Source organism: Xenia sp. Carnegie-2017, unplaced genomic scaffold (genome assembly GCF_021976095.1).
Source record: "Xenia sp. Carnegie-2017 unplaced genomic scaffold, XeniaSp_v1 HiC_scaffold_24, whole genome shotgun sequence".
Taxonomy (NCBI): Eukaryota; Metazoa; Cnidaria; class Anthozoa; order Malacalcyonacea; family Xeniidae; genus Xenia; species Xenia sp. Carnegie-2017.
This window is the reverse complement of record NW_025813487.1, coordinates 3,066,710-3,094,520: the sequence shown is the minus strand read 5'-3', so window position 1 is coordinate 3,094,520 and position 27,811 is coordinate 3,066,710. Positions and strand designations below refer to the sequence as shown.

Sequence of the window (27,811 nt, the reverse complement as noted above, 5' to 3'; positions counted from 1 at the left end):
TAGTTTATAATATGTCGTTATTGTGGTCTTATTGTCTATGATTGCCAGAAACACGCATTATATCGCAAAAAGTCAACTTACATACACGACTATCCATTTCCACATGGAATATTATTCATTTCATGTGTTCACGTCTATCCACCTTCATTCCTCATTCACTCATCCATTTCGATTGTGTATCCACTCCATTGAACTAAAATACATGGAACGCTACCTGTAATAGAAAACCGTAGTAATTTTTGAAGTTTTTACACCCAGACACGCGTGTGTAGTTCAATCAATTTTCACTCCGCGAGAGAATCTCGAAACACTAAACACGCGTGTCTGGGTGTAAGATTTGGCTTCAATTATTTGCTTCATGTAGCGTTTCATGTATTTTAGTTCAATGATCCCCTCATATCCTCCTCTATTTCTTATTCACATCCAAACCACTTTCATTCTAGAGTCACTTCATTCTGTATATCTACTCGTATTCACTTCATTCTCTATCCATTCTTATCCTCTTGCATTCCCTATTCACACACCGATTGCATTTTGTGTAAACGATTTGTACAAGTATGGAAGGTTTGAAACACTCTTTTGTGAAAGTTACCCACCTGTAAAGAATGCTTTTGGCTTTAAATCAGAAGGGAGTAATGTTAAACTGCGGAAAGGTTGTTTCCTTTACATAGAATAAAGTCCGTGTATAAGGTGTTGTATTTCCCCGTCATAAAATGAGACATCAGCTGAGGATGTTTTGAAATTTGTGATTTTTCTTTATAGAAATCAGAATGGATGACAACAACTTGTAATCACGCTCTATATGCTATCATCGATGTTTTTACTCAGTATTTTGATATTCTTGCTGAAATTCTTCTTGATGATATGTATGGTCATCTAGAGTGGTGTGTCAAACAAGGTAAGCTTGACATTACGCAACGTGTTTGTGCTTGGCATTTGCCTTGGTGATTGGTTCGTTGTGTCAAAGTTTATGATTGGTTTGAAATATCAGAGTTAGTGATTGGTTTGAAATATCAGAGTTAGTGATTGGTTTAAAGTACGAGAGTTTGTGATTGGTTTGGTTCAAGGTGCATTAGTATACAAGAAGTATCAGAGTTTCTTACAGGTTCGACTGTAAATGCTTTGTAACACCATGTCCTGCTTTGCTCGTTCATTCAATACATGTCTTTAGATAACGAGTAGTTAGCGAGGTTTGGTACCAATTGTTTGGAAAATCTTGTCATATCCTGGATAATGATATCGTGCCCAAATATCCGGAAGGTAAATAACAAGTTTGTGAATTCTTTTATAGGAAAATTTTTGTTTCAATTGTCTCCATAGTTATAAGTTTGGAAAATATTTCATGGTAAGGTAAAGCTCGCATATTAAAAAAGCTCATTTGAACCAAAAGCTCATATGAAGCAAAAGTTCGCATATTGCAATATAGCTCGTGTGAATCTTTAACTCGTATGGACCAACAGCTTGCATTCTTTGAGTAACAAGTGAAAATTTTCCGTATTATTTTTCAGACGAGGACGAACAAGATGGTCAGCAATCGTCAAAAGGTTTGAATGAAACGGAAGAGGTAATGCCTCAAGAAACAGTTGAAGAAATCAAAGAACAAGACAGCATTAGTTTACATAGTACGCCTAGTTTACGATTTGAACCTGTCGAAGAACACGAACCAGGTAACTATGTGTTAGAAATCAATTGAGATTAATAATTTGTTGTCACAGCCTGCTGCCATTTACGTGTTTAATTTACTTTGGTTTATTGGAAAGGCGTAGCAAAACGTATAATTGATATATGCGTTTGAAAAACTCAATCTGAAGTAAACAGAGACGTCATGTAATATTTCCTGAAACTGCTTATGTTCTAAAAATTTACATTTTTTGCAATGTTTGAAACAATAATGTTGTTAATTGTTACTAATAGAACTAATAATGTTACTTATTAGTAATTATTACTACTTCTCCTGTTAACACTTATTTTTCATAAAAAATAGCACTAACTTAAGAAACTCATTTTTGTTTTATTTTTTTTGCATTCGTTGCTTAATTAATTATTTTGTAGAGGACCTCTAATAAGATAAATTAGCCCTTCGGGTGGCATATTCAAAAGTTCGATTTTTAACGACAAATGAAAAAATCGTCTGAGCGTGAATACGGAAATGTTCAACCAACACCCGAGTGACATTTTTAAATTTTTTCATGTATGCACTTTAACGTCGTAAAATCATCTCATTATTTTAGTTGTGCAGACGAAGAGGATGCTGTTCATTTCATTGATCATTAAGTGTGTCGTTCAATTGGAACTTATCCAAATGATCGACAATGTCGTCTTTTTCCCAAGCACCAGCAAGCGAGAAGATGAAGATACTATGGCTGAATTACAGGTCAGTTGTAATTACGTTCATTGTAGGTAATACTGAGATAAATTGCTTGGTTGTGATGTTGTTATATTAAAGTTCCCCTTGGTGGCATAACAAACTTCCTAGCTGAAGCACAGAATAAGGAGCTTTAGCAAAGAGTACAAGTTCGATTTAGCAAAGAGTACAAGAGTACGAGTACGATTTACGTCATTTTGGAGCGAAAACATTGTTGCGACAACAAAAACACGTAGCCGTCATCAATCTGAGTACGATGCTTTGTAAAAAATTCGTAGTCGCGACTAAGATGTCTTTTTAAGCAAAGAAAGTAGGTAAATTTTTTTATTGTGTAAGAAATTAGTTTACAGTACTATTTCCAAGCATCCAGGCTTTAATTTAGAACCCTTTTTGAGCGCAGATGTACATTTAAAAGGAAAATATGACCTTGAAAAGTTTCATGTGTTTCGTACGCAAAGTGAACGGTAAACCAACAATAAAATAGTACAAATATATCGTACATAAAACTTAAAATAGTGAAGATTTTCCAGTCTAAAGAGTCCTATATTCTTGCGAAATCAGTATTACCGATTTATTGATATCATTATTGACAAATGGAGCCGTAGCTGCTTCGCAAACTTCGGTGTTTTACACAATAAAAAGGCTCGTTCTGTTGTTTACAACTAAAGCAAAATTTTGACGACGCGACAACGACAACAAACTTCCTCGTGCCATTCTCTTACACGGTCAAACTTTGTACTCGTTGTCGTAGTCGTACTCTTGCTAAAGCTCCCTAATATGTAATATACAGAAAAGACACTTGGCATCTTTAGTTGTTTGCAATAAATTTAATCAAGGAAAAAGTTTGTCAAACAAAATGTGCCAGGATTGTCACCATTCCACTTGACTGTATACAAGTAAGTTGTTTTTGTTTGATGTGTTAGGACATTTGGAGTCTTTAGTTGTAAGAAATAGATTTAATCTCGGAAACATTGTCATTTCGTTGTCTCTAAGCCATTACAATTGGCTAGCACAAAATAAAGTTGCTACAGAACATTTTTTTGTTAGTTACCTCCTAAATTCCTCCCAGAATAAGCTAGAAGATCCATCCTTCAAAAAAAATTTATCATTATTGTTATCCTTATCTATCCACAGTACTTACTCATATCCAATCCTCTAAGTTCCCATGTGTCATTTAACCAAAATCCTTTATCCCTCCATATGTCTATGTAGGTCATGCATTCATCTTATATAAAGTTCTATTATTCATATTCTTTGTTCTTAGAAACTCATTGCTTATGGTCATATTGATGGTGATACATCAGATTCCATTGAACCAGAGAGGCGTTTAATTGACAGAATTATCGAGACTATTTGTAGTTGCTTTACTGGTATAATTACTGATGTAAACGTTCAAATACAAATTATAAAATGTTTATAAAAGTATACTCAAATTGTTATAGTAATTAATGAGGGAAATGATATATCCTTGAGGAATTTAAAGAGGGTAATGACATATGTATCCCTATATTTTTACATTTTTTGTCTAATTTTTTTCTATTTTCAATATTACGTTACCTACACCAGGTATAACATAGAGTTCACAAAAAATATTCTCGTACTATATTGAACTTGCAGGAACGATGTCTCTTTCAAGGGAAAGAGCTATTTGTTATATAAATATAAGAAAAAATATGCTAGGAAGACAATTTGATATTTTATAAAAACAGGACATTAATTTAATTTTCAAAGCCTTAATCAAACTTTCTATTTTATAAAGTTATTATAAATTACTTACAAAAATCATCAAAGAAAAGAGTATCCAACCATGTATCAAAACCGTATGAGGTACATACCCATATTTTTCAAGGAGTTTAATGAAGTTAATCATCTATTGAATCTAAAAGCATTGTCAATTTTTCGTAGATTCTTTACAATACGACAATAAGAAATTGAAGGTCTGTTATGCCGATCGGTGCTTAGTACCTATTACATCAATACACCTCTTGATCTTTGACCCTGGAAGTTCAGAAAAATAGTTTCGCCATTTCCATTTGGACAATTTTCGGCCTTTATTCTCTTCAAATTTTTTTTCAAATTTATACTGGAGCGTGTTGCACGAAGCGTGGATAGCGTTATCCATTGGATAGCAGTTTTTTAAATTTGTGAATGTGCATGGTTATATTTTGTCTATGATGATGAAACTTTGTAATTCTAGAACCAATATTGTATATCATTTATTGTTCAGTTCGAATCGTTGATTTTTCCCTTTTAAGATATTTTTGAAGCGCTCAAAAACGTTGCTACTTATTTCAATGGATAGCGTCATTCGACCTTCGTGCAACTGATCTCTTCTTTGGTAATTTATTGGTAAAGTCTCTGCAAAAATATAAATCTGGTGAGAACCATATATGGACAATGACCCAATGACTTATACCCAATCCTCTAGATATCTAACTGCCGTTGTCACGGTGAGGCAAATTTTATTCGCGGGCGCCATCTTGAAAGGTGGCAAAAAACATAACACGCAATATACGGTAGTATAGTTTACATGTCAAACTGACTCAAATATATGGTTGAAAAACGTTGAAAGCAATCAATCTTAAAAATAAACACAGGTATAACATCCTCAACTCTAAAACAACGTTCAAGAAGCACATTTTAGCTGCAAAGCGCGTAATTTTCGATTTTTCATGGTCAAATCGTGCGCCGCGTATGGATGTACAAATCGCTTTTCGAAAGAGAGTAACATAGCTTTTCACAAATTTCCCATTGAAAATAAGGACCTCTGTAAAAGATGGGTCATTGCTATGAAACGAAAAAACTTTACCCCAAACGCAAGCAGCTTTGCAGCGATCATTTTTGCACGATGATTATAACACTGAAAATGCCTATAAACGCAAGTTAAAGTTAGACGCGATACCTTCAGTGTTCGCTTTTCCGGAGAGACTACTATCAAAAGAAAGCCTCCTGCTAGAAGAGAGACAGAAAGCGCTGCGCAAGCTAATAGAAGAGACAATTAAAAAAACGTAGCAAGTAGAGGAAAAAAAAACTCTTAAGCAAAAGTTACGACGTAAGGAAACGAAAATTCAGTCGCTAAGTAGTTTGGTGAAAAGAGAAATTTATTTCATCAGACGCAGCTTCAATTCTCGATAACAACTTTTCAGGAGTAGGTGGGGAAATTTTAAAATCAGACCTAAAGAACAAAAATCGTGCTGCTACAGGCCGTCGATACTCAGACGAAGTTAAAAAGTTTGCGTTAACACTTAATTTTTACTCTCCACGAGCGTACAATTTTGTACGCACGATTTTTACATTGCCATGTCCAAGCGCTAACTCAAACTGGACTTCCAGTGTAAACTGTGAACCAGGGTTTTTTGATGATGTGTTTTCATTTCTACAAGAAAAAGCAAGAAATAATCCGGAGTCTAGGGACTGCGCTCTTCTTTTTGATGGTATGTACATTAAGTCAGGGGTTGTTTATGTTAGTTGGTTTACGAGGACATTGGAAATGTCCTATTGGTTACGTGTTATGTAGTGGAATAAATTCACAAATTGTAGCAAATCGTTTCGCTTAGCATCTTCACATGGCTAAATATTTACAGTGTGACTTGTGACGGTACTGCCACCAATTTTTATTGCATGAAAGCCCTTGGTTGTGAGTTTGGATCAAATTTGTCTGACATTAAATACTCTTTTAACTATGAGTCATATGAACACCCACTGTTTTTTGTTCCTGATGCTTGTCACATGCTAAAACTGGCAAGAAATGCATTGTCTGATCTTAAAGTACTGGTTTCGAGTGAAGGTGGTTTGATCAAATGGGAGCATATTGAAGTGCTGCATAAAGTTCAAGAGGGAGAAGGGTTAAAATGTGCAAATAAGCTGTCCACGGGGCACATTGAGTTCCATAGGCACAACATGAATGTGAAAGTTGCAGCACAAACATTCAGCAGTTCATACGAAGTCCATTTGGCAAATGTTTTAAAAAACCACTTTTTTTATGTGATTAAAACAAACTCTAGTGTTCCTCTGATCAAACATAGAAGAAAAACATTTGTTCTCGGTTTTGTAGTAGCAGCATCGAGCATTAAAGAGTTGGCTCACATTCTCCTTACAAGGGAACATGATCCTTTCAAATACATTCTAACATACAAAATGTCCCAAGACCACCTTGAGCTGCTGTTTGCATGCATACGTGGTAAGAATGGCTTCAACAATAATCCAGATATTGTACAATTTAAGTCCAGTCTACGAAAAATTCTTTTAAGAAATTCCATCATTGGTTCCAAGCATGCAAACTGTTTGACTTTCGAAAATGGAATAAAAGAAATGCTCCATCCTTTGAAGTAGAAGAGATGACACCAAAGGACACACAATATGTCAGTAGTTTAGTTTCTGGATTAGAATCATGTTCACTGTCATCATACAAAGAAGCAATACTTGGATATATTGCTGGGTTTGTTGTAAAAAAGATAATCAATAGAATCACCTGTACTGAATGTGCAAGAGCTCTTTTGCTTAAGTCAAAAAAATCATCATCAGTTCATGATCATAATTATTCACACTTCCAAACTACTACATCTTTATCTTTAATCAGTTTAAAGAATCGTGGTGGTCTTGTTCTCCCTTCTAATGGTGTGACCAAAATAATATTTGCATCTGAAAGAGCTTTTCAAGTCCTCATTCATGAAACTCGTTCAAAAAGACAAAAAATTTCCAGCAGGAGAAACTTGAAGACTATAATGGTTCATTTTATTAACCAAGAGCTTGCAGAAAAGAGCTTGTTTCCTGAACTCAACGAGCATGATGTTGATCACGAAGCAATAACTGAAGATCTACATTCATCACAGCTTATCAAACAGATCATTGAAAATACATCAATTTACGACTTTCGACCTATGGTAAGCAATATAATAAAGATATCCTCCACAAAACAAAATTGGTGTTCGCCAGCAATCTACGAAGCTTGTTTTATTTCAAGGAATCTAGTCGACTTCGATGAACATCCACACCACAACCAAGGAAATGTAAATCCTAAAAAAATAATTAATAGTGGTTTATTGTAAATAGTGAAAATAAGCTCATTTTACAACGATGCAGTCATATTGTTAATAGATCTAAAATTATGTTGTTCAGGTAAAATAATTCATATAAACCGTAAACGTTGTGTTCAAATCAAAGTTCTGGATAGCTGTTATGCGATTTTGTCGCTTTTTTCTGTAAATATGTTTTTGGTTTACGATAAAAAGCATAGAGAACAGCAAAGAAGATGTAAATTAATAAATACTCACGATTAGTAGTTCATACTTATGTAACTCTCAGCCTTAAGTTTATGGTCGCAAAATACACGTTAAGACCGCTCTATCTCAAGTATTTAAAAATTTTACACATTTTAACAATGTTAAAGAAATTACTCACCATTTTTAATGCAACTTCAGTAGAACAGCATTATAAAAACGCTCTCAAAGTCGATTTCTCTCAGCACAGACTTAATGTTTTTATATGCCGCCATTGTGCTTTTGCCACCTTTGCAAATGGCGGCCGCGTAGAAATTTGCCTCACTCATTACTATACAAATTTGGCTGAGTCAGGTATCTAGTAGAATGGGTACTAGATCATTGGTTGAAATTTAGCAAATATGGAAGGAAGTTTGAAAACGTGAGACTCTATCGTTAGAGACTAGACTTTAAATTGGTATTGGTGAAACATAGTGTGTCTTTATAGTAGACTCGTTGTGCAACACTTTGTTACTAACCAATGCTAACTCAGGGTTACGTATTAGCAACAATGAGATGGATGTTAGTAACGTTAGTAATGTCAAGTTTTGAAAAAGTAACAAATGTTTAATTTATGCACGCCGCATGATCAATTACAAACGTGTAATGAATGAGTTAGGGGTCAAGAACTACTTGTATAAGAGTTTGTATGCACTTCGTTTACCTAAAGTAATCTCAACTTGAAGGTGTAAAATGACCACGACAAACAACATGGTACATGTGTCAATTCTTCATTCCGGGACAAAAATCCTAAAATCGACACCCAACTAAAATTGGAATGTCGATATAGTTCTAACTTTAAAAAACAAAAAGAAATAACTTTTGTAAAGTTCGTGACATGTTTAGAAGGTTCACTTTAGGGTTGGTCATTGGAGGAAAAACTTTGCATAACATCAAATATTTACTGAGGAAATTACTATGTACCATCTCTGGTCAAATGTAAAGTTTTCATAAATTAATCATTATTCTTGGCAGAGATTGAATTTTCATATTTTCAAAGAAAAAATCAAATGAGATGAAAAAGAATATTTAACCACAGTATAGAGAACATATAGTAGAGCACTCCATTGAAATTTTTTCGTACCACACATATCTTATTACGCATGTGATTACCACAGTGGCAGCCAGTAAATTGCATTGTGTGACCAATAGGAGTGACGATATGGCAAACGGCAGCCAGTAAACTAAGAGCCTGCTTACATGAGCCAGGTAACAGGGATTCTGCGAGTCGTGAAATGATTTTAAGTCATTGAAAAGAGCTTAAGCTTTAAGCGCAAAATTTACAACCTTTTCTTAAGCGTCATAAGTCATTTTAGTCGTAATTTTCAAATCAAGCTAAATTATTTGTCTTCTTTTTAAAGGTTTTGTGAATTTCCAAAGTCTTAGTACAAAGAAATTGCTCAAATACGATTTTTGTTGTGAAGTATTTAATCTTTTCCATTTACCAAAATGTTTTAACGCTTTGCTGAATCCCGGCTACCGGGCTTGTGAACAGCCCCTAATTAAATATACAGCAGCCAGTTGTACAGGAAAGTTGCCCTACTGTATATTCTTATACTGTGATTTAACTCACTCTAAGCATTTACTTTTTGAATCGTAAATGCGCTCTGTGGGTGTTTTTTCCTTTACTGCTACCACTAATCTTTTAAATTTGCCTACTGAGATTCAACTACAATGTGTTTCTTATCGTTACTACACATCTGAGATAAGCATTATCTTATTTTCATTACATTCTTTACTCTTGTGTCTGCAGTGTTTTTTTATCATAAGTAATTATAATTCCGTGTAGTTGGAGTTTGAAAATTATTCATAATTTGAAATGGTTTATTAAATAACAAATGTTCTTTAAAATACAAAATGACTTATGCAATAATCTATTTAAAAAATAATGATACAACTGACGCGATCTACATGATACCATGTAAAGACTGTTCAAAGCAATACATAGGACAAACATCAAAGAAAATCGAAACAAGACTCACAGAACACAAAAACGCCATAAAACGACGAGATCCGAACTCACTGCCAGCAGAACATACCCACAGAAACAACCACACATTCGACTGGACAGAAACTAAAGTAGTCGGACGCGCACAGACTAAACACGCACGCGAATTTAAAGAAGCTTGGTATAGTAAAGACAACGACACAATAAACTGACATATCGACATACCCATCATATAGTCACAACTACAGGAAAAGGACAAAAAAAAACTACAAACAACACCAAAACTACAACATTAAACTCTAATAATATTAACACCGATCATATTCACAATACACCAAAACCCATGGCAACGCATTCCACCCCATCCAATCACATTAATCCACCCGCTAATCCAATTAGACGGTCTAAGCGTCTACAAGCTAAAGGCACATGTAAATAGATAATTTACTCATTCTGACGAAGGCTCTAAGCAATGAGTCGAAAGCTCAATAAAATAAATTTTAAACAACCCGGAGAAACTTTTATTTTTTATGTATTAAATGCCTGAATTACCAATTTTCAAACTTAATAATCTATTTGTATGGAGTTTTGATTAATGAAATGAAAAAAACGTTTGCATTTACGAAAATATTGTCTTAAGCATTGACATTCAAATCCTGTCTTAGATAGTTGATCCTCAACTCCTGAGTTAAAGCTTGTGAAATTTTTTTACATTTAGCACTAGTCCTTTGGAATTTGACTAATCTCAATGTTATCATGCACTCTGTATGCGGTTCTTATTTATGTATTTTTATTTCTACGACAATTGTTTTTAGTCAGTGATGTATACTTGGTTATACAACTGAGATGTTCTACATAGACACACTATAGAAGAACATACAGTAGAGCCACTCTATTGAAATTTTTCGTGCCACACATATCTTATTACGCATGTGATTACCATAGTGGCAGCCAGTCAATTGCTTTTTTTGACCAAGAGGAATGATAAAATGGCAAACGGCGGCCAGTAATCTAATTAAATACACAGCAGCCAGTTGCACACAAAGTGGACCTACTGTATATTCCCTATACTGTGACATAGATCTCATTAATGTTTTATAATACTGTTTGTTCAAGGAGATCCTGACTCATTTTTCATCTTCGCTCGTTATATTAATGTGTTTATGCAACAAAACTCACAAGGATGAAAAATTAATGTTACAATAAGGCATGAACTATGATCACCATCTTTTAACTGATATTTATCTGGTCGCGTTGTTTATATTAAATCTCTTATCCGTTTGTTGAGTATGTGACATGTAAAGAACTAAAGAAAGCATAATTTTGTTCACACGGTCGTCTTACTTCTAAGACGGAAGTAATTTTAGAAAAATTTAGCGATATTTTAGAACTACATTACCGACATAACAAATTAGATAAAGCAGCATCTTGATAAGGTGTGACTGAACATGCATGAGAAATCATATCTTAATTGATATACCAACTTTCTAACTATTGACAATAAGCTGCATGGTAAAGGAAAGCAAAACCTGTTCAAAGGTATGGGAGAGGTAAAATAGCATACTTGTCTATGGAAAAAATCTGTGAAAATTTATGTAGGGAGGATAGGATGTCCAATCATGCATCACCTCCCTTTTTTGTTGACGCGACTTTTGACTAATCGCTGTGTGTCTAACAAAATGCTGTTAATTGCATTGAACAAACAATTTATTTTAAAAGTAAGAACATTTGTAAAATAAGCAAATGTTTAACACAGGAAGAATGTATTTACACAGAGAAAAAACGCAACCGAATCTATTTTTGTGAAATGTTGATTCATGCAACACAGTGACCATTTAAAATTATACTTTTGTTCAAGTTTGTTTAACAGTTTTAAGGTTTACTTTCATTGCATCCTTTACTGTTGTATCTACAGTGTCTTTATTGATCATAAGTAATTATAATTGCGTGCAGTTGATGTTTGCCATGTATTTATAATTTACAATGGTTTATTCAATAACAAAGGTTTTTTATAATAAGAACTGACTTATGTAAGAATATACAAGTATGGAATTTTTGATTAATGAAAGGAAAAATCGATTCACAGTTTCGAAAGTCGTGTCGTAATCATTGGCATTCAAATCCTGCTTTAGATAGGTGATTCTCTATTCCTGAGTTAAAACTTGTGAAACTTTATAACGTTTGACAGTACTCATTTGGAATTTGACTAATCTCAATGTTATTGTGTACTCTGCATGTGGTTCTTATTTTTGTGTTTTTATTTCTATAACAATTATTTTTAGTCAGTGATGTATACTTAGTTATATAACTAGAATGTTCTACATAGCCATCATTAATGTTTTATAATACTGTTTGTTGAAGGATATCCTGACTCACTATTCATTTTCGTTCGCTATTTAAAAATGTTTATGTGACAAAACTCAAAACGATAAAAGATTGATGTTACAATAAGGTATGAAATTTCATCACCATTTTTAAACTGATATGTATGTGGTCGCGTTGTTTATATTAAATCTCTCCTCTTTGTAAGGTATGTGACATGTGAAGAACTAAAGCAAACATAATTTTGTCTGCACATTTGTCATCAATGAAGTCTTATTTTTAAAACGAGGGCAATTTATCGAAAGTATAACGAGATTCTGAAAGTATATTAGTAACTTTACATAACAAATTTGCTACTGAAGCATCTCGATAATGTATGACTAACCATTCAAGAGAAATCTTATTTAAGTTCTTCAACAACTTTCTAACTATTGACAATAAGCTGCATTGTAAAGGACAGTAAAACTTGTTCAAAAATATAGGGGAGGCAGAATAAAATGAGAACATTTTCTACCTGTAGGACGCTGAATTTTCCTCTATAAACTATACTTGTCTTTGGTAAAAGAGGGATCTGTAAAATTTTATGTAGGGTAGGGCACATGTCCAATCATGCATCACCTCCCTTCTTTGCTTACGCAACTTTTGACTAATCTCTGTGTGTCTAGCAATATGTTGATAGTTGTATACAACAAAGAATTTCTTTTAAAAGTAAGAAAATTTGAAAAATAAGCGAATGGTGAACACAGGAAGAATGTATTTACACACAAAGAATAACGTGACCGAATCAACTTGTGATTCATGCAACACAGTGAGCTTTTAAAATTATAATGTGATCCTGTTTGTTTAACAGTTTTAAGGTTTACTTTTATTGCATCCTTTGCTGTTGTATCTACAGTGTCTTTATTGATCATAAGTAATTACGATTTCTTGCAGCTGATGTTTGAAATGTTATGCATGATTTACAAAAATTTATTTAATAACAAAGATTTTTTATAATATGAACTGATTTATGCAAGAATATACATGTATGGAATTTTTGATTAATGAAGGGAAAAAATCCGTCCACAGTTTCGAAAATCGTGTCTTAATCATTGGCATTCAAATCCTGTCTTAGATAGGTGATTCTCTATTCCTGAGTTAAAACTTGTGAAACTTTGTAAGATTTAGCAGTAATCCTTTGTAATTTGGCTAATCTCAATGTTATTATGTACTCTGCATGAGGTTCTTATTTATGTATTTTTATTTCTATAACAATTGTTCTTAGTCAGTGATGTATACTTAGTTATATAACTAGAATGTTCTACATAGACTTCATTAATGTGTTTTAATACTGTTTGTTGAAGCAGATCCTGACTCACTCTTCATCTTCGTTCGTTATTTAAATGTGTTTATGAAACGAAACTCACAGGGATAAAAGATTGATATTACAATAAGGTATGAACTTTCATCACCATTTTTAATCTGATATATATGTGGTCGCGTTATTTATATTAAATCTCTCATCCGTTTGTTGAGTATGTGACATGTAAAGAACTAAACCAAGCATAATTTAGTTCACACGGTCGTCTTACTTCTAAAACGGAAGTAATTTTAGAATTACACTACAAACATAACAAATTAGCTAAAGCAGCGTCGCGATAAAGTATGAGTTAACATGCACGAGAAGTCATATCTAAATTCATGTACCAACTTTCTAACTATTGACAATAAGCTGCATGGTAAAGGAAAGCAAAACCTGCTCAAAGGTATGGGAGAGGTAAAATAGCATACCTGTCTGTGGAAAAAATGGGAATCTGTGAAAATTTAGGTAGGGAGGATAGCATGTTCAATCATGCTTCACCTCCCTTCTTTGCTGACGCAACTTTTGACTAATCTCTGTGTGTCTAGCAAAATGTTGATAGTTGTATTCAACAAACCGTTTTTTTTAAAGTAAGAAAATTTGAAAAGTAAGCAAATGTTAAACACAAGAAGAATGTATTTACACACAGAGGAAGAACGCAACCGAATCTATTTTTGTGACATGTTGATTCATGCAGCACAGTGTGCTTTTAAAATTATACTTTTGATCATGTTTGTATAGCAGTTTTAAGGTTTACTTTTATTGCATCCTTTACTGTTGTATCTACAGTGTTTTTATTGAACATATAAATAATTACAATTTTTATGCAGCTGATGTTTAAAATGTATTAATGATTTACAAAGTTTTATTTAATAACAAAGGTTTTTTTATAATATGAACTGATTTATGCAAGAATATACATGTATGGAATTTTTGTTTAATGAAGGGAAAAATCCGTTCACAGTTTTGAAAATCGTGTCTTAACCATTGGCAATCAAATCCTATCTTAGATAGGCGATTCTCTATTCCTCAGTTAAAACTTGTGAAACTTTATAAGATATAGCAGCAGTCCTTTGGAATTTGACTAATCTCAATGTTATTATTACTCTGCATGAGGTTCTTATTTATGTATTTTAATTTCTATAACAATTGTTTTTAGTCAGTGATGTATAATTAGTTATATAACTAGAATGCTCTACATAGACGTCATTAATGTGTTTTAATACTGTTTGTTGAAGGAGATCCTGACTCACTCTTCATCTTTGTTCGTTATTCAAATGTGTGTATGTAACAAAACTCACATGGATAAAAGATTGATGTTACAATAAGGTATGAACTTTTATCACCATTTTTAATTTGATATGTATGTGGTCACGTTGTTTATATTAAATCTTTCATCAGTTTGTTGAGTATGTGACATGTAAAGAACTAAAGCAAGCATAATTTTGTTCACACGGTCGTCTTACTTCTAAAACGGAAGTAATTTTAGAAAAATTAAGCGATATTTTAGAACTACATTACCGACATAACAAATTAGCTAAAGCAGCATCTTGATAAGGTGTGACTGAACATGCATGAGAAATTATATCTAAATTCATATACCAACTTTCTAACTATTGACAATAAGCTGCATGGTAAAGAAAAGCAAAGCACGTTCAAAGGTATAGGAGAGGTGAAATAGCATACTTGTCTATAGAAAAAATGTTAATCTGTGAAAATTTATGTAGGGAGGATAGCATGTCCAATCATGCATCACCTCCCTTCTTTGCTGACGCAACTTTTGACTTATCTCTGTGTGTCTAGCAAAATGTTGATAGTTGTATACAACAAACCGTGTTTTTTTAAAGTAAGAAAATTTGAAAAGTAAGCGAATGTTAAACACAGGAAGAATAAATTTACACACAGAGGAAGAATGCGATCGAATCTATTTTTGTGACGTGTTGATTCATGCAGCAAAGTGAGCTTTTAAATTTATACTTTTGATCATGTTTGTATAACAGTTTTAAGGTTTACTTTTATTGCATCCTTTTCTGTTGTATCTACAGTGTCTTTATTGATCCTAAGTAATTATAATTGCGTGCAGTTGATGTTTGCCATGTATTTATAATTTACAATGGTTTATTCAATAACAAAGGTTTTTTATAATAAGAACTGACTTATGCAAGAATATACAAGTATGGAATTTTTGAATAATAAAGGGAAAATCCAGTTACAGTTTCGAAAATCGTGTCTTAATCAATGACATTCAAATCCTGTCTTAAATAGGTGATTCTCTATTCCAGAGTTAAAACTTGTGAAACTTTATAAGCAAATCAATGTTTATTTCCATTCCAAATGAAAATCATTTGAATGATTCTATAAGTGACTTTTAAAGATATATTTAATACCACGACTGGAACGTAGGTTTCATTTTTTGTTTCAAATCATCCACTATAGTCAGTGATGCGCTTGACATTCACAGATGCCATGTCATAATGTGACATTTTTTTTAAATATAATTAAACTTAAGTAAACAGTACAATGTACAAATGTAAAATAAAGATTAGGTTCCAGCGGTCAAAATGAACTTATGATAACGTATATATTTCATCATCAATCATTATTTTTTAATATAATTATACTATTAAACAATACAATGTACAAATGTAAAGTAAAGATTATGTTCAAGGGGTCAAAATGAACGCCAGATAACGTACATATTTCATCATCATTCATTTTGCACGTAATTTATTCTTAGATGAACTTTGATTTAGCATGTACACTGAGAAACTGAAATCAAGATACTTGTTTTGTTTTCCAACGTGTCTAACTGTTTTAGTTACTTGAATTAAATCGTGTAACAACACAAATTTGAGAAATTTCACTGACTGTCAGGCCAGGCCCTCAGTGAGGTGATAGGCATGGGGCATTGTGCCTTGGGCCAGTTATATAATAGGGGCCGGCGCCTCCCCATTTGGACACATCAAAATTGCAAAATTGAAGTTTGTAGAAAAAGTAATGAATGATTCGTGTATTATTTGTACCTTTTCTTACGTTGTCTCATCATGCAGAAGATATTCATCAATTGTTAAATTTTTAGAAATTCTCGTAACATCTTCAAACGGAATCACGCTTTAAGTGTTGTCAATATGAGCAGGCATGTGGCTAGGATGTAAAATTTGTGGGCGCAACAGCATTTTTTTGGGGGGAACAGTTGAAGACGTCAAGTTATACTGTATTATAACAATAATATAATGCATCACTAGTTAAATTTGTGGGTAGCCGCTGTGCATGCGTGGCTAACCACTATGCCATACTGTAAAAGTGTCTGAGTGAGGCAATGAGGCAGGCAGTGTTTGTTCGTCGTGATATCCTCTGCTGTGTCATCGGTGATAGTCGCATATGTGAACAATCACGAATAGAATTGTCTTAAGTAAAGTAAATACTTATGTTGTTCTTTAATTACCTATGCTTTAGAGCGTATAATCTGCACTTTGTTTTAGTGACTATAGTCAAAACCTTGCAGCTGAAAATATCATTCATTTATACGCTTTACTGGTGATTACAGACGTCAAATATATCTCATATGGGCAAAAAATACAAGGAACTTGATACTCTGTGCAGTCCGTAATTGTATTTTGTTCTGTATTTTATTCATATGTCGCGTTGTTTATCTCTCACCCTGTGTTCTGTGTTTTGGTGAGGAAAATGTAAAGCAGATAGGAGATAGTTTTCTTTATTTTGATTTGAATTAGTAATGATGACGATTTGGATTTAACAGATTGCTAAAAATGACGATAAATTTAAATATATGATGTGAAGCTGTGGTCCTATGGGGGACTACTGCAGTTTAGTGGACATCTTGGCCGCTGACCCAAACCCTACCCTATAATCACAAGCAAAAACGAGCCCGCGGTCACAAGCGCTTCGGGTGTCCGCTAAACTGCAGTTTAGCAAAAATTTCAATTAGAACAGAATCATCAGCAATATAGTCCTATCAAAATGTTAATAAGCAAATGTTCATACAACCCCACAAACGAGTTTAATATATCCTGTTAAAAAAATAATGTATCCCTTCACCACACAATTCTTAGACAAATAAGATTTATATAAATTTTGCCATTCCACCTACTAAGTTAAACCACTGTAATTTTCTCGCACCCTTCGAAAAATTCATCGCCGCAACTCATATTGAAAGCATCTATGAACACTCTGGTTTTCACTATAAATCCGTAAAAAATCGAATGAAAGACATCGCACTATCTGGTCTTCGCAGCTACAGCCGCCCTAGTTTTTTATTTTCAAAGGACGAAATCAACGTTCTAAATGACCTGAAGAATGAGAATAGCTTTGTTGTCATGAAACCTGATATAATGTCAATGCCGTTGTCATGCTTGATAAAACCGACTACTATAACAAAATGTCAGAAGTCCTCTCCGATTCCTCAAAATTTGAACGCATAAACGAAGACCCTGTGAAAGTCACCCTACAACGTTAAACCCAGGTGAAATCATTACTCAAACAACTCAAGAAAACGAAATCAATTGATGAATAAACGTACAATAAATTCTATTCGACTGGCTTACGCATAAGTATACTATATGGACTTCCGAAAATTCACAAACCAACCATTCCCTTACGACCCATTCTATCTTCTATAAATCACTACTCATATAAACTAGCCAAATTTTTATTTCTGCTGCTTACACCCATCTCCGCAAACTCTTTCATGATAAAGGATTCATTTTCCTTCGTACAAGAAATACTTAACACCAACATCAACTCTGACAAAGTTGTTATGGCTAGTTTTGACGCAACTTCTCTTTTCTCCAACATTCCCCTTCATGAAACAATATCATCTGCGATCTTTTTTTTACTAACCATAAACAATTTCATGGACTCACCCACATCGAATTCAGTAACCTACGAACTTTAATGTCAAGTATTCTTTCTCATAGTAACTCCTCCAATCATCCTGCTTCGCCAGACGACTTTAAAATCATCTCATCCTGCTCCGACACATTCGACCTCATGATCCACGAAAGCCTCCTCATCTCCAAACTAAAACCTTCACTTAACACCCAAGGCAGCTCCATCCCTCTTAAGCTTTTCTAGTCTCAACACCTCACCCTAACAATACATCACACAATACATCCCATCACACTTACACATTCACAGTAACCTGATACCTCAAACTATGTAAATAGCTCTATATATATCTATATTCTTGTTAACTTCCTAATTAGTCTGAAGATGTCTCGAGTAAAGACGAATCGTCCCTTTTAATAAATTTCATAAAACCAAATTGTTTATGACTATGTTTAAAATTATTTGTTGGGCTCTAATATTTCCGTTTCCCGCCTGGCACCTCATTGGCAACAATATAAAGAAGATTTATTATTTATTTACTAGGAGTTACTATTGCAAGGTAGTTGCTTCCTCTTACGCCGAGTTTGCTAAATCTTATCATTTTAAGTGTTTTTTCATTGTATCAAGTCTACTACTTTATTATCTTGATGTAAGATCAATTACTGGGTCACGTCACTAGGCAGTGAACACAATTTTTATGGAAAAAAGAAATAAAGCACACAAGTCTTTATAAATGACTTGTAGTACTATTTTTAATTTATCCTTTTAACGTTTGTGAACATTTTGTACATTTTAAATTATACTTTGTTTCACAAACTCATTCCTTATTTCTAGAATAAAAAATGGCTTTGCTACCTGAAAAATTAAAGTTTGAGGAAAATTTTGCTTGTATAAGTAAACTTTTGATAAATAAAGGAACACAAGCCTTAAAAACAACATTTCAACTCCTTATAAGCCATCAATCATCAAACTTAAAAGATATACTTAATGATCCTTCTACAAAGAGTAAATTGACCTCACTAAAAAAGAATAAAATCATCCACAAAGAGAAATGGGATCTTCTTTATCCATCAACTGGTTCACCGGACATTGAAAACTTTGATATCACATTATTGTTTGTCTTATTGCGTAACATATGTGGTCTAACAACGCCACGTGGTGGATGGGATAGTCTTTCTCCCTCTTCAGATACCTCAATCTCAGCAAACATTGCAAGAATAAAGTTTTATCGAAACAAAGTGTACGGTCAATTAACTACAACTAGTTTAAATGACAGTGAGTTTGAGGACTTGTGGCAAGAAATTTCAAAAGCATTGGTTGGTCTGGGTATTCAACAAACTGAAATAGATGAATTAAAGAAAGCTCCCCTCAGTACTGATGAGCCAAGTTATCTTGAAAGGTTACAAAAAGGGCATACTGTTGATGAGAAAACAAAACAAGATATGGAAGATATAAGAAATAACGTGGAGCTTGGTAAGTGTAAGTTTAATGGTCTAATTTTCCTCAAAAAGGAAATTTTCTCGATAACAAAAACCCTGACACAACAGACACATGACAGACAAACTGTTTCTCGCAAATGAATCATCATATGCTTAATAAATAACTGAAAACTGCAAATAACCATTTTCAATTCGGAAAATGGAAAACAATACTAGCAATCGTTTTGAAGTCTGCAAATACCATTGTGAATGGTAAAAGTAATTCACTATGGTTTTTGTGATCTTGAAAACAATTTTCAGATTTGCCACCACAACGAAGTCTCTATTTTAATACTAACAATGTTGCAAGAGAATGAGAAAAAGCATGAGGTAGACTTTGAGATTGCAGAAATAAAGATAACGAGGTTCACTTTACTAAGGTGAATAGGAGAAACAGTACGTGTTAGATAATTAAGAGTTAAAGCATAAAATGCCTATGAAACGAAAATTTAGCAACCTGTGTTATACTTTTATTGAACAGACATTTCAATATGATAATGGACTTCCTGTACTAGCTTATGCATATCACTTTTCATTCACGAGATATAGAAGTTTTTATTATGTCCGATTCTTATGATGTTACATTGCATAATGAGAACTAGATGTATTAAATATATTTGCTGACACATTATTTTAACATGGCGGAGTTTCCTTCTTTGTGACGTGTTAATGATATAAAATATGCGTACCATTATCAACCTAAAGTTGTCAAGAAATTTGAGGGTATTTGAAACATTGCAGTGACTCATTTTTCATACAATATTATGTCACAAGTTTGATAAATTGGTAATTGCAAGGACTTCAGTATTTTGAGAATGAAAAAAGTCATGCAGAAAAGGTTTTAGAAAGCACTCTGTCCTTACAAAAGTTCTGGTCAATACAGATATAATTTAACTAGCAAAAGTTTCGTTTCATTTGCACTTTAAGATGTCCAAGCAAGGTTTGAGAGAATAATTGTTGAGATCAAACTTCAATGTTATATTTGTTCTCAAAATTTTAATTCAATATTTTCGAAAAACGCAAGGTTATTCCTTTAGGAAAATTCATGAAATTACTGCAGAGAAAAGTTTTTGTGATTAATTGTTTGGTATAACCTCGAATGTTACCAGTTAAAAAATTTATGATATGTCTAATAATTGTTAATACGTTTTTTTAAAAGTGTACGGTATCAGTATCCTTTCATAACTGGGGAAGTTTAAGCTATTTTAATGTATTTATTTTGTTTCCCTTGATTATAATATTTTTATCTAGAAGAGTGGAAATACATTGATGAATCAACGAAACATAGAGAATTGTTTTTAAAATTGATTGAATATGGGCGCAATCGCAGTGTTGAGGTTAAAGTGGTGGGAAATGTACGTGTAATATTCTCAGAAGAATTTTGCATTGGCGAAGGAAGTAATGCAACCCGTGTTTATCTTGGACTGGGTAAAGATGGTTACGGTAAAGCAGTCAAACGAATACATCGAGATAGCTTTATCCAGCTTGCACAGCAAGAAAAAAAAATTTTGAATGATACTAAAGCAAGAAAGTCGAAATATGTTGTGAATTATTTCTACTTAGACGAAGATAATGGAACGGATTATGTTTATTTGATCTTAGACTTATGTGAAGAATCACTGGTGAAGTTTGTGAAAGATTCTACTTTGCATGATCTTCAAAAAGCTCTTCCTGATATTCTTAGACAAATTTTAAAAGGATTAGCTGATCTTCATAGCGACCCAAATCCTATTCTACATCGGGATTTGAAGCCTTCCAATGTTCTGCGAGACTCAAAAAGCAAATTTCTGATAGCTGACTTTGGCATAAGTCGAATAATGAAGAATGACACTACAACATATAAAAGCAATTCTTTCATGGGAACTTTGCATTGGATAGCTCCTGAATCATATTGCGAAGATGATGATTCAGTAAACAAAGCGCGTTACAAAAGAAAGTCTGATGTATATGTAAGTGTAGGAATGTAAACATTTGTAAGTTGTAAAGAAACTCAATGTTGTGAAATTGCATTTTGATGTAACGCTTTTTATTATTTTAGAATGCAGGGATGGTAGCTTATTATGTTGCAACAAAAGGAAAACATCCTTTTGGAATTCAACGGTATAGACTGGACAACATGCTGAATGGAAACCCTATTGGTTTGGATGAAATCGAGGATGAGGCACTAAAGGACCTTCTGTCGTGGATGTTAAATCTGAATCCTGAAGAGAGACCATATTCTAACGAAGCATTAAAACACCCATTTCTCATGTCAGATGATGAGAAGTTTGAAATGTTATGTGAAGTTGGAAATCTTCATCAGATTAAGACAAATGATCTCCAGTCAAGTGTCGTTCAACAATTGAATAGCGAATGCGTACTTTGGAAAAGTCAAATTAATTGGGATGTCTATGATTATTTTCGCACGTACGAGAAAAATGGAAAAATCTATGAGGTCCGTTATACATCTTCATGGGCAGAATGCTTAAGGCTCATTCGAAATACTCGCCAGCATTGGAACGATCAAAAACTACTTCTACCACAACCAGAATTATTTTACAAGATTGGCGATTACAGGGCGTATTTTCTCCGAACATTTCCTAATCTCCCTGTTCGGGTACATGCTGCTGTCAGGTCAAATAAAGAATTGAAAAACAAACCAGAACTCAAGAACTTTTTTAATTTTGATGAAAGCGAACCACATCAATAATTAATTTAGATACAACAGAACCTGTTGGGGGTAAAAAAGTAGCTATTAGGAAATCATTGATACAGTAAAGATCTTATTTTACAGATATATAAAAAAAAAACAGTTTCCACGACGTATTTAGATGATAATTCACCACATTTCTGCTGAATCTATAGCCTGTGGTATTCATTGATACAATGTAATATACCTGATTATTTAATTTTTACTGTAAATTGTTTTGGAAAAAGACTGAAGGCGAATATGACATTAAAAGTTAACTTTTAGCTGCACTGATAAATTTTGCACTACATTCGTCCAACATAATAAACTTGTACACGATAAAAAATTGTATTTCTGAAATTATTATAATTACTAAAAATCTGGCCTTGGTGTTTTGAGCTCTTGGGAGTTCCATTTCGTATAAAGCTGACCATCAGGAGTTGTGCATAATTCCATAAGTAGAATTTTTTGTGTTTTACTATCTCACATTAATTACGTAGCTGAACCATATAAAATAGTTGAATTAAATAACATTTTCATGAGATTGAGTGATTAACAGCATTGTAAATGACTCAATAATATTTTAATTAGTTTTATAGAAAAATATTCATAGTTTTCCTCATTTTCTGATATTTTCTTATTTCATGCTCTGTAACTATGAAAATTATTTTGTGCCTAAATCCACACAACTAAAATACAAGTGCTATGTATTTAAGATTTCTTAAATGAATATTGAATATACACCTAAATACACGTAAGGTTAACTACGGCGCTCTCTATTGCCTATATTCTAAAAACTCTCTCACACTCACATTTACTGAGTAAAGTTTCAAAATAATCTTATAACTGCTGGAAGACCTTGTATTTACTCCACAGATAGAAAATAGTGCAAAGTTATGTTGATTTTATCATCTCAGATCCCATATCATCTGGTAGGTATCCGCACATTTATGTCACATGAAAGCACTCAGTATTAATTGTGTGATAGTTTTAGTTTAAAGTTTTGTAAATCATTTATATAAATTTTGAGCTTTTGGGCTTTTTTATTTTATTGAATTCACTTCGCAAAGAGCATACTATAACAGCAAAAGAACGTAAATAATTTCTAAATGACAAAGAACAATGCTACAGCTTTCTCCAGTTACTACAGCCCTTTTAAACACAACAAAGAGCATACTATAACAAAAAAAGAACGTAAATAACTTCTAAATGACAAAGAACAATGCTACAGCTTTCTGCAGTTACTGCATCCTTTTAAACACAGCAAAGAGCATACTATAACAAAAAAAGAACGTAAATAACTTCTAAATGACAAAGAACAATGCTACAGCTTTCTCCAGTTACTGCAGCCTTTAAAACACAATGTTGCAAACATTAAAAACAACACGATTTATATAATGTATAATAAGTGCGAAAGATTTTTCTTGAATTGACGAAGGCTGACATTTTTGCCTCTTAAGTTGTTTGGCTTTATTCTAGAGTGTACTGCATCTATTTAATTAAGATTTTAGAAACGTTCTTATTTTACAATGAGTTGTAACATATGACAGCTAGATTTTCAGGATTGTACAACTGTGTTTGACTTTGGCAGCGAGGATTGGCTTGTAATAGTAACTAATCTTCATTAATCTTCACAAGACTATAAATTATTTTGTATTCGTTTACAAACCAAATAGTATGCTTCTTTAAAAGGCCAATGACACGAAAATATTTATGTTTGCAATGAGTAAAACTTTTGAATTGACAGTGTACTTTCTAAAATAGTTTATGCATATCACTTTTAATTCTTGAGATATTGAAGTTTATGCTATGTCCGATTTATCTAACTTGTGACGTCACATTGCATAATGAGAGTTATGAGTATTAGGTATATTTAACGATACTTTACTTCACAAGGACATAGTTTCATTTGCTGTGGCGTGTTTAATGGTAAAAAATGCTGCCTAATAGTATCAACCTAAAGTTATCAGGAAAATTAAGAGTATTAGAAAAATTTTTAGAACTCATTATGCAATATGACGTCACAAGTTGGATGAAATAGAAATAACAAAAACTTCAATATCTCGCGAAGGAAAAGAGATATGCATTAACTTTTTTAGAAAGTACACTGTCATTTTAAAAGTTCTGGTCATTGCAAACAAAAATTTTATTGTCATGGGCACTTTAAAACCTTATAAGTAATTGTACATTTCCAAGTATAACATCGGGCTGAATTGTAAGGGATATTTTATACCACTTAGAAATATGTATGCTTTATAACTTATGTAGCGGTAGATAAAGCTAATAAACCACCTGCTGAAATTCACTATCCACCAGCTAGAAGACCACCTTTCACTTGAGGTAACGAATGTAAATTATAATCCCATCTACCCCAAAAATTGGATGAAAGTGTCAATAACCATTATGAACATTTTTAGAAAGCCAAAATTTCATTTAATCAAATTGAAGCATTCGTATGTACTATTATATGTCATGAAAAATGGCTATTCTTTTCTACACATAAACTACGTAAAAAGAAAAAAAATCATCTCCTTTACTTTAAACACTTCATCCGAGTGAATGAATTTCAAAAAAGTTCGTTTTCTGACTGAACCACATACATTTGCCAATAAAATTATAACTGAGAACATAATTATTTTAAATATAGGTATAGCCATAAATGCCTGTCCTATGACAATGTGTTGCCTGATTCCTATTTTTGTTCAATGATATCTTGTGAATAGATATTCTACACAAAAAGCTAAGCCGACATTGACACTTTCTATTCATCAAATAGCTTTTGACCCTTTTCAAGCAAGAAAACGACCTCTCTACTGAAGCACTTGCCACTGCCAAGACAACATTCAATTTTAACAAATTTATCACTTGACGTAAACTCGACTGGAGATTAAATTTGTAGATGTATTTAAGCACCTCATTACTGCACTCTTTGTGAAATCCTTGTCGTTGCAAATGAAGGAAAGTTGACTGTCCAAAGTTGGAATGTCAAAAAGAGGACTATATTTATCTTTGAGAAGATTGATCTTCTCCTGTAAAACTCTGCCCTTCCTGGTAGTAAATAGTTTAGGATTTACGAGATCTAAAAACTCGAACTGATTAATATCTTGAAATCGTTCACTTAAAGTGTCTATAAAGCTTATGGGATTTTTCGTATACTAAATGAACGTAATGTAAAACGTTAAATACCAAATTTTTTTCTTCGTTGAACAAATAGTTCTCGTGCTACACTCAATTAAAATCATAAAAAAACTGGCCATTTGAGTCGCTCGGTTTCCCGGCGATAGACTGGAACTACGCGGTCACTTAAGGAAAGCGTGACGTCATGTAAGTAACATTTCAGCATTTGATATGCCTAATCGCTGTATAGTTGCTGGCTGTTCTAACGCTCCTTGCCGGGAAAAGGGCATAGGACTTCACCGCATTTCTTTTTAGGGATCAGAAGATCCTATAAAAAAGAAAAGGAGGAAAAGTGGCTATATTTTGTCGCTTTAAAACGAGCAAAATGCCCCATATCAAAGATGTCGAGCATTTGCTCGCTGCACTTCAAACATGAAGATTTTACCAAACGGTATACTAGTTTGCAAGGGCAAACAAGTAGACTGGTGTGTGTCAAAGTTGGTGTGTTTGCTTTTCCTTTTGTTCATTTCTCAGAAAGACTGACGAAAGAAAGTGCGCCTTCTGAAAGGAATCGTAGACAGGTAAGGATTTTTGTTTTGAATCCTATATATAATCCGCGTGAGACTGATAACTTCGAAGAAGGAAGCTTGTTTTGAATTCGTCAAAGATTTTGTAATGGAAATTTAATTTTTGCAGTTGATACCATATTGTATTTTATTGTAGGTTGTTAGAGACATTTTGTGTAGCACAGAAACAGGTCCTTGCCCTTCTAGTCAAGACACTTTTGGAGCTGAAAATGCTACCTCTTTGGAAGACAGTGATACTGATGTTGAATTTTTTGATGATGTCTTGTGAGTTCAAACAATGGCAGTACAAGCGGAAGTACAGGTATTGAATTTATTCCAATAATTTATTCAAAAGACTTTTTACACTAGTAGATTGTAAGATCTAAAGATTATATCTTTTTATAGGTTCAGTATGAGTTTTGCCAAACTGAAGAAGAATATTGCAGGCAATGTGTTAAATACAAAGAAAACACGAGGCAATTGAAGAGAACAATAGAAAGCAAGAATGCTATTATCCAACAACTTACTGAAGGTAAATTGTTTTATTACATTCAATTTGGTTTCTTCAAGAGCATATATTCTTGTAGTGTCTCTATGTCATTTAAATACATACATGGCTGCTATTAAATTACTAAAATATGAGTATTGTAACACCTGTGTATATCATGATTTCATAGAAAAAAAGAAAGTATGTAAACTGGTTGGAACAGTAGTAAAATGTGTCAAGGTGGATAATGAGAATGAGGAAGAAAAGCAGGATGGTAGTGATGATGACAACATGGATATGGATATTGACATTGGTAGTGAGATGGAAAAGGAAGGGGAAGTTTGATTTCAATGCTAATAACTGAAATTATATACCACAAATTTTATTAACATATAAATATGGTCCATAGGTTCTGACAACTATGACATTGAAACAGATTCTTCGCAAAGTGAAGAGCTAGAATCTGAAGATGAAACAAACCAATCAAGAAAGTATGATTGTGCTGTACATATGCATTATTTAGTCTTCCAGTGTTATCATTTGTGTCTCTCAACAGACAAAATATAATATATACATGTATTGTTCTAACAATAAATGTGAACAAAGAAGAAAGTAACCTTAGGAAGCAACCAAAGTTTATTGTCTGGAGCTTCTTCTAGCAAGGTACTTTGAGTATTCACACACATGGGTGTTCAAGGCATATCTTTGACCACATTCTTCAAACATCAAAGGATAAGTAGGTTGTTTTGATTTTCCTGATTACCAAGGTTTAAAGTTGTGTTTTTTATATTCATTTGAAATTTCTTTATCATGAATTGCTTTTCCCAATGTTCAGGATCCATAGGAGGAAATACAAGCTGAACATGTTGGAAACAATTAAGAAGCAGAAAAAAACAGTGTTCATTGCAGGAGATGGCAGACATGACAGCTTAGGTCATTTTGCAAAATATTGTACTTACACAATATTTTGTTGCTCTGTGCCCATGATTCTCCATTTTGAACTAATTCAAGTATGTCTTATTGACCTACTTTGTATGACACATTGAGGGTGGCTATATTTACCTCACTCAATACTTTGTATGACACATTGAGGGTGGCTATATTTACCCCACCTCCTACTTTGTATGACACATTGAGGGTGGCTATATTTACCCCACCCCCTACTTTGTATGACACATTGAGGGTGGCTATATTTACCCATCCCCCTACTTTGTATGACACATTGAGGGTGGCTATATTTACCCCACCCCTACTTTGTATGACACATTGAGGGTGGCTATATTTACCCCACCCCTACTTTGTATGACACATTGAGGGTGGCTATATTTACCCCACCCCTACTTTGTATGACACATTGAGGGTGGCTATATTTACCCAACCCCTACTTTGTATGACACATTGAGGGTGGCTATATT

General features: G+C 33.3%; 3 protein-coding genes and 1 pseudogene across 7 annotated transcripts in view; all 4 read left to right on the top strand.

Annotated features, from left to right (window-relative positions):
- LOC124451199 (brefeldin A-inhibited guanine nucleotide-exchange protein 1-like) overlaps positions 1–27,811 on the top strand; it is a 93,237-nt gene that overhangs the window by 26,761 nt on the left and 38,665 nt on the right. The window contains exon 1 of one of the 2 annotated variants that reach the window (XM_047001832.1): positions 15,514–17,142. The exons of the other annotated variant lie outside the window; for it this stretch is intronic. The gene's annotated coding sequence lies outside the window, so the exon portion shown is untranslated. Of the gene's footprint in view, positions 1–15,513; positions 17,143–27,811 lie in introns of those variants that run through there. 2 annotated transcript variants of the gene reach the window in all.
- Positions 1–27,811, top strand: part of LOC124451102 — a 54,728-nt pseudogene that overhangs the window by 7,131 nt on the left and 19,786 nt on the right.
- Positions 11,928–22,572, top strand: LOC124451194 (serine/threonine-protein kinase/endoribonuclease IRE1-like). Of its 3 annotated transcripts, none has more exons than XM_047001824.1 (4): positions 11,928–12,023; positions 18,915–19,553; positions 20,813–21,507; positions 21,597–22,572. In XM_047001824.1, exons 2-4 carry the CDS (start codon positions 18,923–18,925, stop codon positions 22,245–22,247), a joined length of 1,977 nt encoding a protein of 658 aa, XP_046857780.1. In that variant the 5' UTR covers positions 11,928–12,023; positions 18,915–18,922; the 3' UTR covers positions 22,248–22,572. The 3 variants fall into 3 exon arrangements, with proteins under 3 accessions (XP_046857780.1, XP_046857777.1, XP_046857778.1); XM_047001821.1 differs by having other exon boundaries at positions 20,810–21,507; XM_047001822.1 differs by lacking the exon at positions 11,928–12,023 and adding an exon at positions 14,460–14,561 and having other exon boundaries at positions 20,810–21,507.
- LOC124451208 lies at positions 25,720–26,441 on the top strand. 2 transcript variants are annotated; one of them, XR_006950366.1, is made up of 3 exons: positions 25,720–25,924; positions 26,067–26,231; positions 26,315–26,441. XR_006950366.1 is itself a non-coding variant. In XM_047001846.1 (2 exons), exons 1-2 carry the CDS (start codon positions 25,745–25,747, stop codon positions 26,196–26,198), a joined length of 312 nt encoding a protein of 103 aa, XP_046857802.1. In that variant the 5' UTR covers positions 25,720–25,744; the 3' UTR covers positions 26,199–26,307. The 2 variants fall into 2 exon arrangements, 1 of the variants encoding a protein (XP_046857802.1); XM_047001846.1 differs by lacking the exon at positions 26,315–26,441 and having other exon boundaries at positions 26,067–26,307.

Excerpts from the sequence above, each read along its gene's own strand:
- LOC124451208 (XM_047001846.1), top strand. The coding sequence starts at position 25,745 with ATGTCGAGCATTTGCTCGCTGCACTTCAAACATGAAGATTTTACCAAA. Across the intron at positions 25,925-26,066 it reads CTGAAAGGAATCGTAGACAG|GTTGTTAGAGACATTTTGTG; the intron begins GTAAGGATTTTT and ends ATTTTATTGTAG.
- LOC124451194 (XM_047001821.1), top strand. The coding sequence starts at position 18,923 with ATGGCTTTGCTACCTGAAAAATTAAAGTTTGAGGAAAATTTTGCTTGT. Across the intron at positions 19,554-20,809 it reads AAGAAATAACGTGGAGCTTG|AAGAGTGGAAATACATTGAT; the intron begins GTAAGTGTAAGT and ends ATTTTTATCTAG. Across the intron at positions 21,508-21,596 it reads AAAGAAAGTCTGATGTATAT|AATGCAGGGATGGTAGCTTA; the intron begins GTAAGTGTAGGA and ends TTATTATTTTAG.